This window comes from Theobroma cacao, chromosome 9 (genome assembly GCF_000208745.1).
Source record: "Theobroma cacao cultivar B97-61/B2 chromosome 9, Criollo_cocoa_genome_V2, whole genome shotgun sequence".
Taxonomy (NCBI): domain Eukaryota; kingdom Viridiplantae; phylum Streptophyta; class Magnoliopsida; order Malvales; family Malvaceae; genus Theobroma; species Theobroma cacao.
The window spans coordinates 8,053,479-8,070,945 of NC_030858.1; the positions used below are offsets into that span (position 1 = coordinate 8,053,479).

The 17,467-nt window shown below is 31.5% G+C and overlaps 2 protein-coding genes across 4 annotated transcripts; one reads left to right on the plus strand and one right to left on the minus strand.

Moving 5' to 3' along the window:
• Nucleotides 72–1,609, minus strand: LOC18588906 (probable E3 ubiquitin-protein ligase RHY1A). 3 transcript variants are annotated; one of them, XM_018126588.1, is made up of 5 exons: nucleotides 1,516–1,609; nucleotides 1,288–1,364; nucleotides 869–1,155; nucleotides 645–760; nucleotides 72–520 (listed from the first exon to the last, which is right to left on the minus strand). In XM_018126588.1, exons 3-5 carry the CDS (start codon nucleotides 1,034–1,036, stop codon nucleotides 229–231), a joined length of 576 nt encoding a protein of 191 aa, XP_017982077.1. In that variant the 5' UTR covers nucleotides 1,037–1,155; nucleotides 1,288–1,364; nucleotides 1,516–1,609; the 3' UTR covers nucleotides 72–228. The 3 variants fall into 3 exon arrangements, with proteins under 3 accessions (XP_017982077.1, XP_017982078.1, XP_017982076.1); XM_018126589.1 differs by lacking the exons at nucleotides 1,288–1,364; nucleotides 1,516–1,609 and adding an exon at nucleotides 1,194–1,253 and having other exon boundaries at nucleotides 869–1,054; XM_018126587.1 differs by lacking the exon at nucleotides 1,516–1,609 and having other exon boundaries at nucleotides 77–520; nucleotides 1,288–1,385.
• On the plus strand, nucleotides 7,817–8,583 carry LOC18588908. Its single transcript, XM_007013626.2, has one exon. It carries the CDS (start codon nucleotides 7,885–7,887, stop codon nucleotides 8,389–8,391), a length of 507 nt encoding a protein of 168 aa, XP_007013688.2. The 5' UTR covers nucleotides 7,817–7,884; the 3' UTR covers nucleotides 8,392–8,583.

The following is a 17,467-nucleotide window of genomic DNA, read 5'->3' on the forward strand; positions in this document are numbered from 1 at the left end:
TACCTTGATTGTTGAATCATGATATAAGCACTTCTTAGCATTTAGAACCAAAATACTACTACTATCAAGAATTCTGTGATCAAGAATGCTAGAATTAGAAACATCAAAAGAAATTTTTAATTTCACATATGAAAACAAGCTACTTCCTGATTCATGGGTAATCATTCATCACTAACCCTACAACAATCCTTTGGCTTTCTGATAAAAGAGAAAGAAATAACCTTTTTTTCAAGATAGGATGCCCATTCTACAACATGGGCAATGAGCATTATTCTCTACCCATGGGATCAGGCACCTCGAATGAAACCGATGTGCGCATGGCAGATGAACCAAGGTCTCACCAGCCTTGAACCGTTCCAAGCAAATGGCGCACTCCTCCTGATCTGAAGCTTTCCAACTCAACTTGGCCCAACTAAACCTCTTTGTGCCACTCTTCTTTGGTCCAAACACTTCCTTGTGCAACTCCCCTTGAACCATATATCTTCCATCAACGCACCTCGAACTTTCTTTGCTATTTTGCCTGATTTCAATGCCCAAAACAGGGGAATAAGGGCAAAACTAAAAACTAATTAAGCTGTATGTTAGCAAGTCACATAGCAGATCTGCTAACATGAGCCTGATATAAATATTCTGTTGTTTAGTACCTTTTGGGTTCTGATTTTCTTTGTGATCTCAGCCTCTCATCTAATCTTTCCTTAGCTTCTCTTGCTACCTCTCCCAGCTTCTCATCTTGATTGGCCTGATTTAATACGCTCCTTTGCTTTATTTTTTCCAAGTAAAACCAAGTCAGTCCCAATTATAATCTCCACCATATATATGGACCAAAAATTACTGTATAATCAGGAAGAAGAAGAAGAAGAAGAAGTACCTGTGAAGAAACAGAGCTATGATGAGTTTCATGGTTGCTTGTATACAAACAAAAAGAGGACCTCCTTGTCCAGCCAATTGGTACCGTGCTTGGTGAATCAGATGCGCCTCCGCTTTGATGGAACCGTCTTCTTCTGGCACATTCAACACCAGGAAGCATGCCGGCCATTGATGAAAGATATGAATTCTGAAAGAGACTGTTAATTAAGATCAGTGTCTTTTATTTGTTATATTAAGGCTTCGGGCATGGTCTACTGTAAACTGATTTGTCTGCCGATATGAAGCTACCTGAAAGGAGGAAATGAGTGGTTATAAAGAGGAAATACCTGTATAAATAATTGCAAGAAGAAAGGGTACCAAAAAGGGGTTATGATTAAAAAGTGAATCAATCTCTAAAACAAAGAGGAAAACAGTTGTTACCTCATATATATTACTAGTGGGAGACAAAAGCGGGTCCGTGCCATTGATTGTCGAAGAAACAATCTTTCTCAATCACCCTTCATTTGAGAGATAGAAGAAGTATGAGTCATGTTTCTGTGTAAGAGCTCAAAATATACCCAACAGATTAAAATATTAAGACCGAAAAGACTGTTGGAAAAAATAAGGAAGGGACGAGGAAGGAGGCAAGGGAGCTTCACGGCAACTTACCGTCTACCAGCCGCCCACCAGACGACAGCACTTGTGTAGAAGGGTGAGCCACGTGACTAACCCAATTCCCACTTTTCTGTAATTGTAAATGGAATAACTTTTTCCTTCTCAAAATTTGTTTTTCTTTAGACATTTATTAAAACCTTATTCAATAACCACGTCATTTAAATAACTAGGCAATATTTAACATTTTCAAATTTTTATTTCAAGACATATGCTTTATTTTAGTTAAGTTATTTGTTATTTTATAGAATAAAAACGAACATAGAATAGTTAGATCACAAAAATAGTAGTGAAAGTAGTCTGAAATAGACTGTAAGGTTCATGGGTGTCACTAGTATATTATAATGAATTTGACTAAATTATTCATATATAATTAAAAAAAATTTCACTTAAGTTTTTTTTCTTAGTACAAGCATTTTTCTTTTTCTTTTTTCGTTTTCGGGAAACATGTGAATCATTACTAAGTGTCATTGATCTCCACTACTTCATCAAATCAAAATATCCATTCACTGCCTAACATATGTAGTGAGCTAACATGTTATTTTCATGATAAACATGTTCTTACATAATCAACTTATTCTTTCCATGATGAATATGCTCTTCTATAATACACTTGTTCTTCCCATGATAATTATGTTCTCCCCATATGTGCTCTTTTCATGACATCGAATAAATACTTTCTAGTTAACCGCATACACTTTGTATATATAAGAACCTCGGCAATTCATCAAGGGCATTAAGAAATTCAATAGATTCTTTCTCGATTGAAGTACATATGAAGTCTTTGTATTATAACAATTTTGTTTAATTTAATCTTTCTACAATTTTTTTTTAATTTATCCCCCTCACTCAGCTAATTTAGATAGAATTACTCATAATGACTAAATTACACCAAATACTAAATAAAGAGAATTCACCACCTACCTAAAATATCAAAAATACATAAATTTTAAATTAAATAGTACCCGAAAACAGCTCATACTCTTAATTCTTTTTATCTAAAACGCAGAAACAGCCAACAAATTGATGGAAGAGAATCCCACCAACCACCACGGAGGTATCATGATTGAGCTCTGTAACGACTGTGAAAAGAAAAAGAAAAGAAAAGAGATGAGATGCACCACCCCCACCCCCTCACTGCAATATTTTTTTATTATTGCATGATATCTCGGCAATGATCCGACTCGTGCAGGAAAGAGAGGATGATGAAAGAAAAGGCGAAGTTGTCAAGTGACAAGGATAGTGAAGATTGAGGCAGGAAAAACCATGTAACCCTGGATTATATACTTTATTGGGTCTTTTTATTCTCCAGCATTATTTTATAGAATAGTGCATTAATTTGCCCATAATCTCATAATAATCCTTTTGATAATTGGGCCAGAAGGGATTCCAACTGATAAAAATTTTTATTTGGATCAGACAACAGCTGCTGCCCTGCTCATCACTTTGTCTACATTCTTTTGATTCATTTACCCACAATACGTGATCTGGTTTGTGTGAAATGCTTTTGAATAAACAACTTAATATTGGAGACATATAATAATTATATAAAAAAAACCCAACCTTAGCTTAATAGTTTTTATCCTCGCGAAAAGCTAAGATTTAACATTTAAATTCACCTTCACCCTTACCTTGTGAGTTAAAATATAAGCAAAAAAAATAAGGTTTTGATATTTGTAAATATTAAATTCAAATCCCATATTATATAAATTTAGTATAATTTTATATTGATTTGTATTAATTAGTTTATTTATCCACTAATTTAACTTTATATTAGTTTGTTAGTTAGTTGGTTTATTCATTGATTTTTTTAGTAAATATAACATATAATAATATATATGAAAATTATGTGATTTTATTTAAAATTTTTGTTTGTATTTATAATTTCATAAATAAATAAATAAATAAAAAAGCCTTGGAGTTACTGTCGAGCTGCAAATAATTTTTATGGGTGCTCCTTATGGGTTTAGACTGGGTTCTAAAAAACAATATGTTAACAACTAGAACCAAACCCAAATATTTGTCAATGCACAACTGGTGCTGGTTGACTGCCTGCCAATAATTTCTGGGCTTGGTTTCAGCCGACCCATATCCTTCGCAAAAACAAAGAAAAGCACAAAGATAATTTATTATATGTAAAATGATATGTATATCAATTACAGTACTTAATAAAATTTTCTTCATTCGAATTTTGTAAATTATTTATAGTTTTTATTATTACTTTTTTATCTTATGTCTTCATAATTATTTTAATTATGTTTACAAGGTGGATTAATTTTAAATCATTATTTTCAAACCTTTTGTTCTCATCCCTTTCTTCATTTCTCGATCTGGTGCTGTCATCAACCTTGTCCATTCCGACAACAACGGCTCCTCCCTTTGTTCTCTTCCCTTTTCGTTTTGCTGCCAATTTTCACTCTTTTTAAAAAATCTTAACGTCCCTTTGATTTTTTTCTCTCTCCACCATCGATCCCACCATGAAAAAAAAAAAAAGCTAGGAGGGCTTGATTGAGGCGTAGGCCCTCAATTGGAACAACATCAAAAACTTTATTTTTATATATAGTAATAAATATGAAGCAGAAATGTAGCATGCAAACAAGATTCGAACTTCAAACTTTTATCATTTCATATTTTTTATTGTTAAGAAAAGTTACATTAACGTTAATAAATAAGATTTATAGTTATTGATAATCAAAGAATTATTTTTTTAAAATTAAATGATCAAAATAGACAATCTCCTTTCAAAAAAATTTTCTTGTTTTATATCAAAATATAAATATTTTTACTCTTAAAAATGAAAAGAAAATAATAACAATCTCTATAAGGTCACAGCCAAAACCCTCACCAACTAGATGGAAATTGGTGATTAGTAAGGTTATCAACAAGAACCACTTTGCTTTTGTTGCTAATAGATAGCTTCTTGATTGCTATCTTACTGCAAGTAAGGCCATTGATTACATTAGAAAAGAAGCAAGCAGCAGACTATTATTAAAGGTGGATTTTGAAAAGGCGTATGATTCCATTGATTGGGAGTTCTTCTGTCTAATTTTGGGAAAAATGAAATTTGATAGTCGATAGAGAAAATGGGTTAAAGTGTATCTTTCCTCAACATCTATATCGGTGTTGGTCAATGGTAACCCTACAAATCAATTCTAAATGTGACAAGGACTACACCAAGATTGTTTGCTTTCGCCCTTCTTATTTAATTGTGTTGTAGAAGCTTTTAGTGTGCTTATGCACAAAGCTGTCAACATGGGTCTATGTCAGGGAGTGGAAGTTGGTAGAAGACGGATGGTTGTCTCTCATTTGTAATTTTGCATTTGCAGTTCGCAAATGACATGTTAATCTTATGTAAACTTGATCTAAATAGTTTAATTAATGCTAAAATTTTACTGAGGTGTTTTCAGATAGTTTTCAAACTAAAGATTAATTTCCAGAAGAGTTACTTGTTTGGGTTTAGTCTTGATCATGAAACTATTGTGGAATGGGTGAGGAAGATTGTTAGTAAAGTGAACAAATGCCCTACAACTTTCTTGGGTTTACGTCGTAACACATCAATGAACTCGATTAAGATGTGGAAGTCAATTGTTGAGAAAGTTGAGGCAAGACTTCCTATTTGGAAGGCAAAGTCCCTATCTCTTGGTGAAAGAATAACTTTGTTAAGAGCTATCCTTAATAATCTATCAGTCTTCTTTATTTTGATGTTTGCAAAGCCAACTGGAGTAAAAAAAAATCCTTGACAAATTACAAAGACAATTTCTATGGGGTGAAACCATTGAGAGAAAACAAATACATTATGTTAGTTGAGAATCAACTTGTCTTTATCGTGACTTGGGTGGAATTGACCTTGTCGACCTCCATGTGAGGAATAGAGCTCTTCTCAATAAATGGCTCTAGTGGTTCAACAATGAAACTTGGTGTCTTTGGAGTGAGTTGATAGAGGATAAGACAGATTGTGACCTTAATACATTACTACCATCAAGTGCCAAACAAGAAGATCTTCCAATGTGTGGAAAAACATTGTCAAGCCTCTTAACGATAATTCTAACATGGTGAGAATTACTTGTGATGGAATAGGAATTTTGTTTGTAATGGCAAGAGGATTAATTTTTTGAAGGAGCAATAGATACCAGGGGTAGTGCTTAATCAATTCCCAAGAATCTTTGCTTTGGCGACTGATAAAAACGGTGTGATCGATGACTTTGGTAAGTGGGACAATCAACGGTCGAGTGGGCCACTGATCTAAGGAGAAATGTGCTTGGATGGGAAGATGAACAGTGGGAGGCTTTTATGTGCCTACTTCTAAATCAAGAGTTAGATTAGGAACCAGAGCATTTAGCTCATTGGTTGGTACATGAACCCTTGTTTAAAGAGCAGGATTTAAATTTCCCTCAGCACAATTATATAAAAAAAATTAGAAAAAAAAAAGAGTTAAATCAGGAGTTTCAAGACAAGATGATTTGGAAGCATAACATAAGTGGCAACTACAGCACAAAATCCTTTATGTTGAACTGTATTAATGTGAAACATTCTAGTTCTGAGGTGTGGAGACGGATTTGGGAAGGTTTGACGTCCCATAAAGTGGAAGCATTTTGTTGGCAATTGCTCAAATGAAGATACACCTGAACATTTGACTCATTAGTTGATGCATAATCCTTCTACTTAAAGAGTAAGGTTTGAATCCCCCTTCTCTCAATTACAAAAAGGAAAAAAACTACTCAAGGGAAGATTAGCAATGAGAAAAGAGTTGGCACGTAGAAGTATCATTAGACAAGAGGCTACGTACCGCTTGCTGTGCAAAATAGGTAATGAAACTCTAAATCACTTATTTTTCTCTTGTCTTGAAACATGGAAATTATGACACTAGTGTTGTGATTACAGGAATGTTAAATAGGTATTGTAATTATTGGAATGTCAAATGGGTATTACATGAGGACCCTGTTATGTGCTTTCAAGCTTGGAATGAGATGAGTAACCAGATGGAAAATGGGAAGGTGTTTAGAATGGTTTTTTACACTATTGCGTGGTCCATCTAGTTAGCTCGAAATGATGTTGTGTTCTAAGGCAAAGTGTGGAGCAACTTCAACACCTTTGACACAATTAAGTTGAGGTTGGGATGGTGGGTAAAACTCAAATGGCCAAACTTTAACCCATATTTGTTAGATGTGATTAGAAGTCTGAATCTTGGCTTGAGCCTTGAAAATAATAAGTAGATAAAGAGTATAATAGCTTAGAAAGAACCACCCCCGAGAAGCCTTAAGTTTAATGTCGATGCAGTTGCAAGTGAATGCCCTGGCAAAGTAGGGATAAGGGCCCTAGGGGATGAGAATGAGAACATCCGTTTATTATTTTCAATTTCAATGGGTGTCATCAATTCTAATAGAGCTAAGCTGAGCGCCCTCCGGAAGGGTTTTCAAGTGATGGTTGCATCAAAGTGGCCCAACTCCCATGGGGTTGTTTTTTAGAGTTATTCCTCCAACGTTGTCTCATGGGTGCTGAACCCTCACAATACTCCATGGAAACTTAAGAAAACCATCATGAAGATTGAAGGGCTAAAATCCAAGCAATCTAAATAGGGTATAAGTAAGATCTCTTGGTCTACAAATGAAATCACAAATAGCTTGGCTAAAACGAGCATACGTAAACAAGGTGATCTAATGTGGACTATTGGCAATGTGAGTGCGAGCCAAGTATCAGATGAAAACTAATTATGAGTTCCTAAAGTGATGTACAATTTGAAATATCATAGGGCGTATAGTTGGGAGGGGTAGCTGACAAAGCGATCTGACCTTTACTGCAAAATTATTTTTGTTTACTTGTAGTTTTGAGATCATAGGCAAAGGCTACCTAGGCCACCCTTTGTGTGTTCTTTTGTAGCTATCATCGTTAATACAAGATCACTGCCTTTCAAAAAAAACTTAACTTACCAATATATATGAGCTTGTTATAATATTTCGAACTCATCACATTTGCTTAACTAAAAAATATCATTGATAAAACTCAAATCAATTTTCAAACAAAAAAAAATTAAAAAAAAAGGCATGAATGGAGTGCCCAAAGAATTTCCAAAATCACAAAAAGCATTAACCTCCACTATTTATTATCTAAATTTACTGAAAGCACCCATCCCTTCAGTCGCGGAGGTTCAGGTTTCTCAGTTGAAATGATAACCAACCATTTTCTCATTTCCGTACCATTCGCGTCCTTTTTTTTTTGTAATTTTGCCAAATCCCTTCACTCTATATTTTATTATTCCCTCTCCTTCACTCATTCGCAAAATAACTCCCAACAAAAAAAAACCCAAAACCTTTTCTTTCTCTTTTTTTTTATTTTTCAAAAGAGAAAAAGAAAAAAAAAGGTAAGGCAATGAGCAGCGAAACAAATCCAACCTCTCCAATTTCTCCATCATCTCTAAAACAAAAGCTAAAGTCTTCTATTCGTCTCCCATGGCTCTGCCACCACAGCCGCCAAGACAGGGCTCTAAATGCCTCAGCCACTCCTCTTCCAACCCCTACTCCAAGCCCTACGGCTAATAACAACCACAACAAGCCAAGGCTAAGCAAGACATTGTCTCCTACGTATCTGAAGTCCCCGGAGTTTAGAGACAAGTGTCGTAGCTTGATTAACCGCATTGGACACGGTCCTGGTCACCGCCATAGCCATAGCCACAGCCACAGTTATGGTTATCATGGCCATGGCCACGGGAGACGACACTCGGCGGATTTTCGATATGATCCGTCTAGTTACGCATTGAATTTTGATGAAGGATTCAATGATAGCCAACTTGATGAGTTCCCTTCGAGAAATTTTTCTACTAGGTTGCCAGCTTCTCCTTCTACTACTACTTCTAGAGAAATCACTGCTTATACTTGAAAAATAAGATTTTGGCTTTCTGTTGAATTTGCATGGAAAAATGATGGCTTGATGAGGATATAGTGGTAGGTTTTTTTTTTTTTGTTAAAAAAGAAAATTGCTTGCAATTGTATATAATTTTTTTTCTTCTCATTTGTTGATTAATCTTTGATAAAAAGTTACTATAAATAAGATGCATCCTTATCTCAATTATGTAAAGAAGATCTTGAAATTTATTAAGTTTTAAGTTTCCAATCCCATTATATATGAAGTTGATTATATTTTATGTTAATTTGTTAATTTATTTATTAATTTCTTCTATTAAATATAATAATCATCTTATATTTATTGAGAATTAGATTATAATTTTTATTCATGAATGTAATCTCATAAAAAAAAGTTTTTCATAAATTTGTGAAGGTAATTGCTGAAATTAATTAAATATTTAATTATGGAAAAATAAAGGGATATGAATGTGGCTTCCATGGAAAAATGCATAAATTCCAATATCATGAGTTCATGTAATAACTTATGTTTGAGAAAGAATAAGGAGACAATCTAGAATTAGTATCGCATCACCTTTTTTAATATATATATATATATATATATATATATATATATATGTGTGTGTGTGTGTNGCTTTTTTATTATTTTTTATCCCTTTTTAATATATATATATATATATATATATATATATATATATGTGTGTGTGTGTGCGTATGTGTGAAATTATCTTATAAACTTATTAATGTTAAAAGTTTTGTTTAGTAAGCTTAAATTAACTGTTTTCAGAAAATGAATTCAGATGTGCCTATATTGTTGAATTGTTGTGCTTGATTCTCTAATTAGTCATCAATAAGCAGTGGTGGAATCAAGATTTTAAGTTTGAGGGGATGAAATTGAAAACTTTAATAGTTGAGGGGGTGAAATTATAAAATTGAAAAAAGAATGAGTGATTGGAGAATGAATATTTGAGAGTGAGAGGTGATTAAAAGGCATGGCCAGCAGCCCAGCACACCTAGCTGGTTGCCTAGTGGAAATTGAAATAACAAGAAAAGCAGATTCCATATTTTTCTCAACAAAAGCAATTTGTTTTACTAAAACGGGGATCTTCTTATCCAAATATGATTTTGCAAGAAAAGGGATTGCTCATTTTGCATAGGCAAACATTATTACCAGCATCAGCATTCTGTACCAAGTTACCATCCTAATAATTGTCTCTGAGTACTAAATTTCAATAATGCAATGAAGGCAATGATACGAGTAAACTATACAACGGATATGTGTAAAATACGTGTCCGAAGGTGGCCCAAGGCTTCAACCTTTAGATTGAATTTAAGACACAAGAAATTATATTGATGATATACATGGGTTTATATGCTCCAAAAAATGTAACGTTTTAATTGGCCTTCGCCTTATCTTGTATTGGCAAGTACCCTAGGATTTTACCCAAAAGTCACTCATCTACTTGCATAGGTTCTATCACTCAACTCAAATTAGCTATAAGTATATAAAGGACATGTGTCCAACTTTCTTATTTGTGAATCAACAATGCATGTACTAGATATGAGATTTATAGAAATAGTCTTTCATCTCAATTATTTCCTTACCCCACTATTCCAAGGATAATGCATTGGGAATGTTACACTGCGTGCATCGATAATTCGCGATTGAATTGCTATTGAACTCTTATACACATGGTTTTCAAATGAAGAGATTATTCTTTAAACTTAAAGAATCAAATCTCTTAATTGACGTCGATGAGATAGAATTGGTTTCAATCAACACTATCTCCAATCGGTAATAGTTTCATACTTCTCATAGTGCTAGCAATTTTATCGCTTGATACAAGTTTAGTAAAAGGGTTCGCTAACATTTAACATGTAAGAAAATATTCAAAATAAACCTTAGCTTTCTTTACAATAATTCTCAAATCTCACATGATTATATCTCCAAGCAATATGCTTGTTATTATTTGAAAATCTCTCATTTTTAGTGTTGTAAATTACAGCTTGATTCTCACAATGCAAAGTGATTGGTCAATTTGTAAGAGTAACAAAACAATTGTTAGTTGAGGAAGGGTGGCTCACAAATTTTTCCCCAAGTGGAACATATCAAGTTGCATTTCGAATCTGTCAGTAGCTCGATAGGGTTGCTACCGGTTGACATCCCTCTTAAGGCTCGTATGTTTCTTGTCATGTCTCTAGATCCATTCATGAAGGAAGGTTCTGTTTTTTAACTTCAAGATCCATAATACCAATTCCCCCACAATTTCTATATTTACACACCTTGTTCTACTCAATATAATGAACTTTTTTGCTTTGCCCTAGCCTCACACTAAAGAAACATCATTTGAATTTTTTTTCAAGTTCTTTTTTAATTCCTATGAGAATTTAGAACAAAAATATGAAGAAATAGGGAGATTTACTAGAAACGACCCCAATAATGTCACTACCCCCACTCGAAAACAACTTAGCTTTCCACCCAGCTAATTTTACCTCATACCTCTTGACAACTACCGATTTCCAAATCTTTAGGGAGAGTTGATTTGTCCCCAGTGGGAGACCCAGGTATGTATTTGGAATGTTTCCCACTCTAGAGATCAAATCAACCCAAACACCAACCAGTTGCTTATCAATTCTAATCCCAAAGAGATTACTCTTCTTGAAGTTGATCTTGAAGCTCAAAATGACCCAGAAACATCTTAAAATTCTAATCACATTCTTCAAACTTTAAGGCTTAGGATAGTGGAAGATCATAGTGTCATTTGTATACTGTAAACGCAAAATTTTCAACCCTTAATCCCTATTGAGACACCCTTGCATAAATCAACCTTCTTTGCCTTGTACATGCTACCACTAAAAACATCTGTTACAATCTTGAACAGAAATGGTGACAAGGGTAGCATTATCTTAATCCCCTCTGCATTTTAAGTTGCCTTGATTAATATTAAACCTTTATGCATTTTGTTTATTCTTTCTTTTTCTTTCTTACAAATAACACACACATATATACTATTATATAAATGTATTATAAAATTATTATTATTATTATTATTGTTATTATTATTATTAAGAGATATATATATCTAATATACAACACCAATAGTATAAATCATCAATAAGAGATTACATCAAATTTCAACCAAAAAAAAAAAACAAAAACCTAATTAAGTGAGTAATGGTTCACCATAGGACCTTAAGAGCAAGATTTGCTCTTCCCCGCAACCTAAGGTCTATGTTGCTCTATTTTTATTTTTTATTTTTTGAAATATTCGTGTTCTATACATATTTGACATACATAAATATGGAGTTCCAACATTTAAATATGAAAAAAATAGAAAAAGTTGAACATATTCCACATGAAACGCATATTCATGTCCTTAAACTCACCCAAAATCCAAAGCCGAGTAACATAGCCCAAGGCAGCAATGCCCATGCCCCTTCTTCCCCTGATTGAGAAAACAGGGAATTCAATATTCACAAAATCTTGACAACTATTTCACGAAAAACATTTCAACAGCTATAGCAAAATTTTTATAAATTAATAATTTTTATTAAATAATATTTTTAGTCAGTTTCAATTTGAAATTAACGTAATAAATTAATAATTCGTTAAATTTATAAGATAATATATTTTTAAAAAAACACATATATCTCACTTGATATATAAATTAATAATCTCTTCATAAATCAAAATTATATATATGCATAACTCAATTAGAATATCTTTGTAACATATGATTCTAGTGTTATTTGTTTTTTCTTGAAATTGATATCTTCTTAGAACTTATCTCTAACTTTTTTTAGTACATTAAGAAGCTCTGATATAGTATTCTCATATTACAAGAAAAAATTATATAATGTAATTGTTGCTTTAAGCATATTCTTGTGAGAGACAAGCTCCACTACAAAACTATAGCCTTCAACTTCATTTTTTTTTTCAACTTTCATGACGTTCTAAATAATTTACTCATCATGAATATTAATAATTTGTAATTCGATAATTAGTTAATATTTGTATAATCACAATAACAATACATGTATTAAGTTTAATATTTTAAAAAAATACCTTAATAAATTAATTTTTATTAATTAATATATAAATTAATAAATTATTAATTTATCGATTAAATAATATCTGAATTAATTAATAAATTTTTCTGATCCCAATCATATTAATTTTTTTATCAACTTCTGCATTTTCCCAGGCCCATCTGGTTTTAGGGAAAATAAAAAAGGCTAATTAGGCTTAGAAGCAAACAAAAAATGGTCACGTAGATTTGATAACACAAAGATTCACAACAGCAAGACCGTAAAAAAAAGGTGTGGAGTACAAGAATCTATAAGATACCACCTTCCTCGGATAGACCGATCTTGTCAACGTCTCTAAAAGATTCTCCCATATTGTCAAAGGTGTGGTGAATGGTGATTGGCTTCGCTTGGTGGTGCTGCTGTTTAACAAACAGACGCATAATTTTCTCGCGCATGTGGATACAGCGGTTTCGTTCATCAGCTCTCCCAAATCTATGCATACCCCACTCAAAATATAGATTAAGGTATGTCTCTTCCCAGTTTTCTATATTACATCAGAAAGAAAATCAAAGGCATAAACAGTCAGTGAACATGTTCTCTCAAGGGATAGAATGTGGATATTTATTTTAGACGGTGAGAACAATCGGAAGATGGACCCAGTTTCTAAGCAGTGGGGGAGAGTACGCAGCGATGGACCACATATTCAACTGGGATTCGTTTGAATAAAAGTACAAAGCAACAGTTACAATTTTGTTTTCTGACTTACATCTGAATTAATAAATGACAAGTCGGTTCAGTTTTTTAGTGTTTGTCTCTCAATAACAAGTTGTCTTTAATTCAAATCAAACCAGTGGGCTCTCACGTTGTATTAGTCCTTAATTATATTATTGTTTGGAGGATTTAATAGCCTATTTAACTCCAAGTTTTCAAGTGCCAAATAGAATGTATTAAAAATTTGCTTCAAAATAAATTAAATATGAATAAAGTATAACCAATCTCAAATATATAAATAAAAAGACTATTGTTAGGATAGGATATGCAAACCCACTTGAGAGATTGATTTAACAAATTTTGAATTTGAACATCTCCCAACGTCAAACTCGTGATTTTTTTTTTTAAAGTGAAAGATAATCATAGAGCAAATATAAGCCTAATTCCCATTCCCAAAATGAACTCTAATAATATAAGATTTAAACCAAGTCTAATAATATAAAGATAATTTTAATTATTCATGAACTCAAATTTTAAAACCAAGTCTCAATATGTATAATGATATAAGATTTAATTATTTATGAACTTTAATTTTACACTTTTGAAGTTGGGATTATAGTAAGACCAAGTGTCAATACGTATAACAATATGAGATTTAATTATTCATCAAGTCTAACTTTGTCCTTATTTAATGAAATTGAACCGCTTAAGAGTTATCTAAAGGATTGTTATCTAAAAATTTATATTCTAGTGACAGCAATAGATAAAAATTAATTTAAAATAGTATTTTAAAATTTAATCAAAATGAATGTCCATTTTATTAATAAAAAAATTTGTTAAGATTGGTACTTATATATATATATATATGTATTATAGAATAATTATTATAGAATAACTTATTATACACATATGATGCTTTGATAGTACATAGTAGATAAATACCATACTGGTTTTTCTTGTTAGTGCTGAATTAAGCTAACCCCAACTAGAAGCAAAAAATTGCCATTAAACGAGAAAAGGGGTTCGAATTTATAAATCAAAATAAAATAAAAATTACAAAGAAGCAAGGACCAATGGTGACGTAGGAAGTGGATTATAGGATTGACAAAGTAACCAATAGATGAGAATGACCAATCTCTATCACAAAGTGTCTAGTCGTTCCAACCGAAAAGACAACATAAACGTGTTGGGGTTCCTATCTTTTCGCTGAGTTGATCAATTTTGGGAAACCACCTTATGTCCTACCAAATAGGCTTTAACGACTCGTCAACTCGTTGGTTGTTGCGAACATGTTTCTAGGCATCCTAAGTGGATAAGATGATGTCTCCATAAATTTCTAGTGTATGAGTACTTTGAAGTTTTTACCAAATTGGACAAAATTATTTCAAATTCTCGTGAGAGATGAAAATTTTGGAAGAATAACTTCTAAGTTCAAATATTCATTGATGATAGATTTGTAATTCATTGGGGATAGAATCAGAGGTAGATTTAAGATTTTATATAAAAAATAATTATATAAAATTATAAATTTATATATTTTAAATTATATATAATATAAAAAAGGCATTAATGTTTTTAATTTTTAATTTTTAATTATAATTACATGTAAATTCATTCATTTTTAAAATTAACCTTTCATTCCAAAGTATAAATGGTGTTAATGTTTAAATGTGAAATATTTAAAATATTTTTTTTCCTTTTCTCTCAAACCGACTTGTGTAAGGGAGCACCTAGCGATTGGATCTGACTATGGAATGTTAGATCTAGTTGAATCTCCCTAAACTCCTTTAGGGAGCACTGTGCGTTCCTTGGGGATCTAGCGTTGTCAGTCGCAAGTGACAAGTAGAAAGATTTTTTTAAAAAAATAAAAAATAAAAAAAATTATAATTTGTAAAATGATAATTTTTAAAATTAATGAAATGTTAAATTATTTTAAAAATATTACCATATCATCAAACTAATAGAAATATTAACAGTTAACTAATAGTATGACTTATATATCCAATAAAATATTTTATAAGAGAAAATATTTATTTTGAAAACTAATACTTACATAAGATTATAATCAAAAGTTGATAGAGTTAATATATTTTAACCTAATAAAATGATTAAAAACTAAGAGCTGACAATGGCTACTCCCATTACACCTTGACTCCGCCACTAAGTGAAACTCTGAAAAATACTATGGAAGTCATAATAGAGCACCATCATTGTTTTTTTCCATCTGTGTGTAGTAAAAATCTCCTTCTTTAGATGACAAACAATCATCAAAACACATAAGAAAGTTCAATATCGATATTTAATACTATACATACGATTGCTTCCATAATTTACTCAAAGTGTCAAAAAACTTCAAGTCACGTTACATATTTGTAATTGTATAAGAGATTTAAAATTATAAAACATTACTGTACTTGTCGCTGACATGGGTATATGTTTCCATTGCTTAAGGGCGAAGTCGTCGGAGGGCTGGAGAGTGGCCTTGCTCCCCTTGGCTCTTGAAATGTTGGTTTAGTTTACACATAGCATTTCTCAAGTAAATGGGAAATTTTTGAATTTGACCTCTCAAGAATTCACAACATGGCCTCTCTTTTACAAACTTTGTTATTGAGATGATAAATTCTATATTCGTTAATGTACATTTTAAGTTTTAATTTTAATTATTGATCTAATTTCTTTTGACTTTTCTTATGTAAGTATTATTGTAGTTGATTTTTAACTCTTTAAATCACCATTTATCTTTTCAATTAATTTAAAAATATCTTGACAATCATCAAGAGTAATAAAAGAAAATAAAAAAAGTTATATTTTGTATATAAAATCAATTATGCATACAACTTTTCTGTCCTTAGTTTTTTCTCTCCTATTTTATTTTTTATATATCAACCTATATATTTGTTTTCACAAGATTTGCAACTTCAACTCTATTTTTAGTAAAAAATATTAATAAATCTATAAATTTTATATAATCATTAATTAAGCAATATTGTTTTGTTTAAATATAAAAAGATATTAATTCTGTTTATGCCTTAATTAATTGATTTTTTATTTGAATTTAATATGATTTGTACTATTTTTTAATTATCAATGAAATTTTATTATATGTTTACTCTTATTTAAATTACAATTTAACATACTATTCTTATCTTGACCCACCCAAATAAAAAAAATCTTGACTTATTTAAACAATTTTCACTATTTCATTGTTAATGTTGTTAATAATGAATAAGGAAGATTGGATGCCTTAAGGCTTAAGAAAATAGGATTACTTTCCATGCTCTTTAAACAAATATGGGATAAACTAAACGAAAAGGAAAAAGGGTCATTCAACTCAAAACCCTGTGAGCTTTAATGACAAGAAATTATCCTGTAAATTGCTATGATGCTTGCTTTCGGTGATAACAGTTACAGTCAAACCAACTAACACAAAAGGGTAAAAATCTCGACGACTCATTTGGTCTTTGACGTTTTGCTTAAACAATCTGGATTTTTGGTAAAGAATATGTGCATTTTTCTTTATCAGATTTTATTTATCATAAAAGACAAAGACAAAAAAGTGCACCAGATCATTAAACTTTTCACCAATAAAGTCAAGAAACCTTATCTTATTCAAAACGCTTTCTTTGCATGTTATTATTATACCTTTTTTCTTTTTATCAAATAATTTAATTAACGCGGTTTCCCCACGGAATATAAGCTTTTACGTTTGAATTTTTTTTTTAAAATTTCCAATATAAACTTTTTTCTACACTTGTTTTTTTGTCTTTGCTGCGCTACTTTTCTTTGCCCATGATTTCATCCTGTTTACTTAATTATTCTATTGTTAACTAAACCAGATTAATGATTTAATCTAAAAGTTTTACAAGCGTTTAACAAATAATATTACCTAAAAGGATCTTCAACTAACAACCGTCCACCCAAAAAAAATTATATGTAACTATCTGCCTACACCATAATGAATGGCTTTATACTCCAAACAATTGAAAAATTGGTTGTTCTTGCATCCCCCAACATCTCCTTTGCGTTTATTTGTTTGACAAATCACAAGCTTTTGCATGTTTTTACACTTGTTGATTCAAAGGGAAAGCCTTTTATTTTTTCCATTTTACAAAGGGGAAGTGGGCCTATTTATTTTACATTTTTTTTTATATTTAAAAAGAGGATTTGAATCTTATTTTTAAAAGAGGATATGTATTAACTATTAAATCAAATGTTTTAATATTTATCTATATCATATTTATTTATTTATTATTACTCGTTAATTGGGAGATGAAAGTTAGGTACAGTACCTTCATTAGATTTGAGAGATAAGGTTTTCCACTCATATCTAGATAAGTTCAATTTATCAGTCC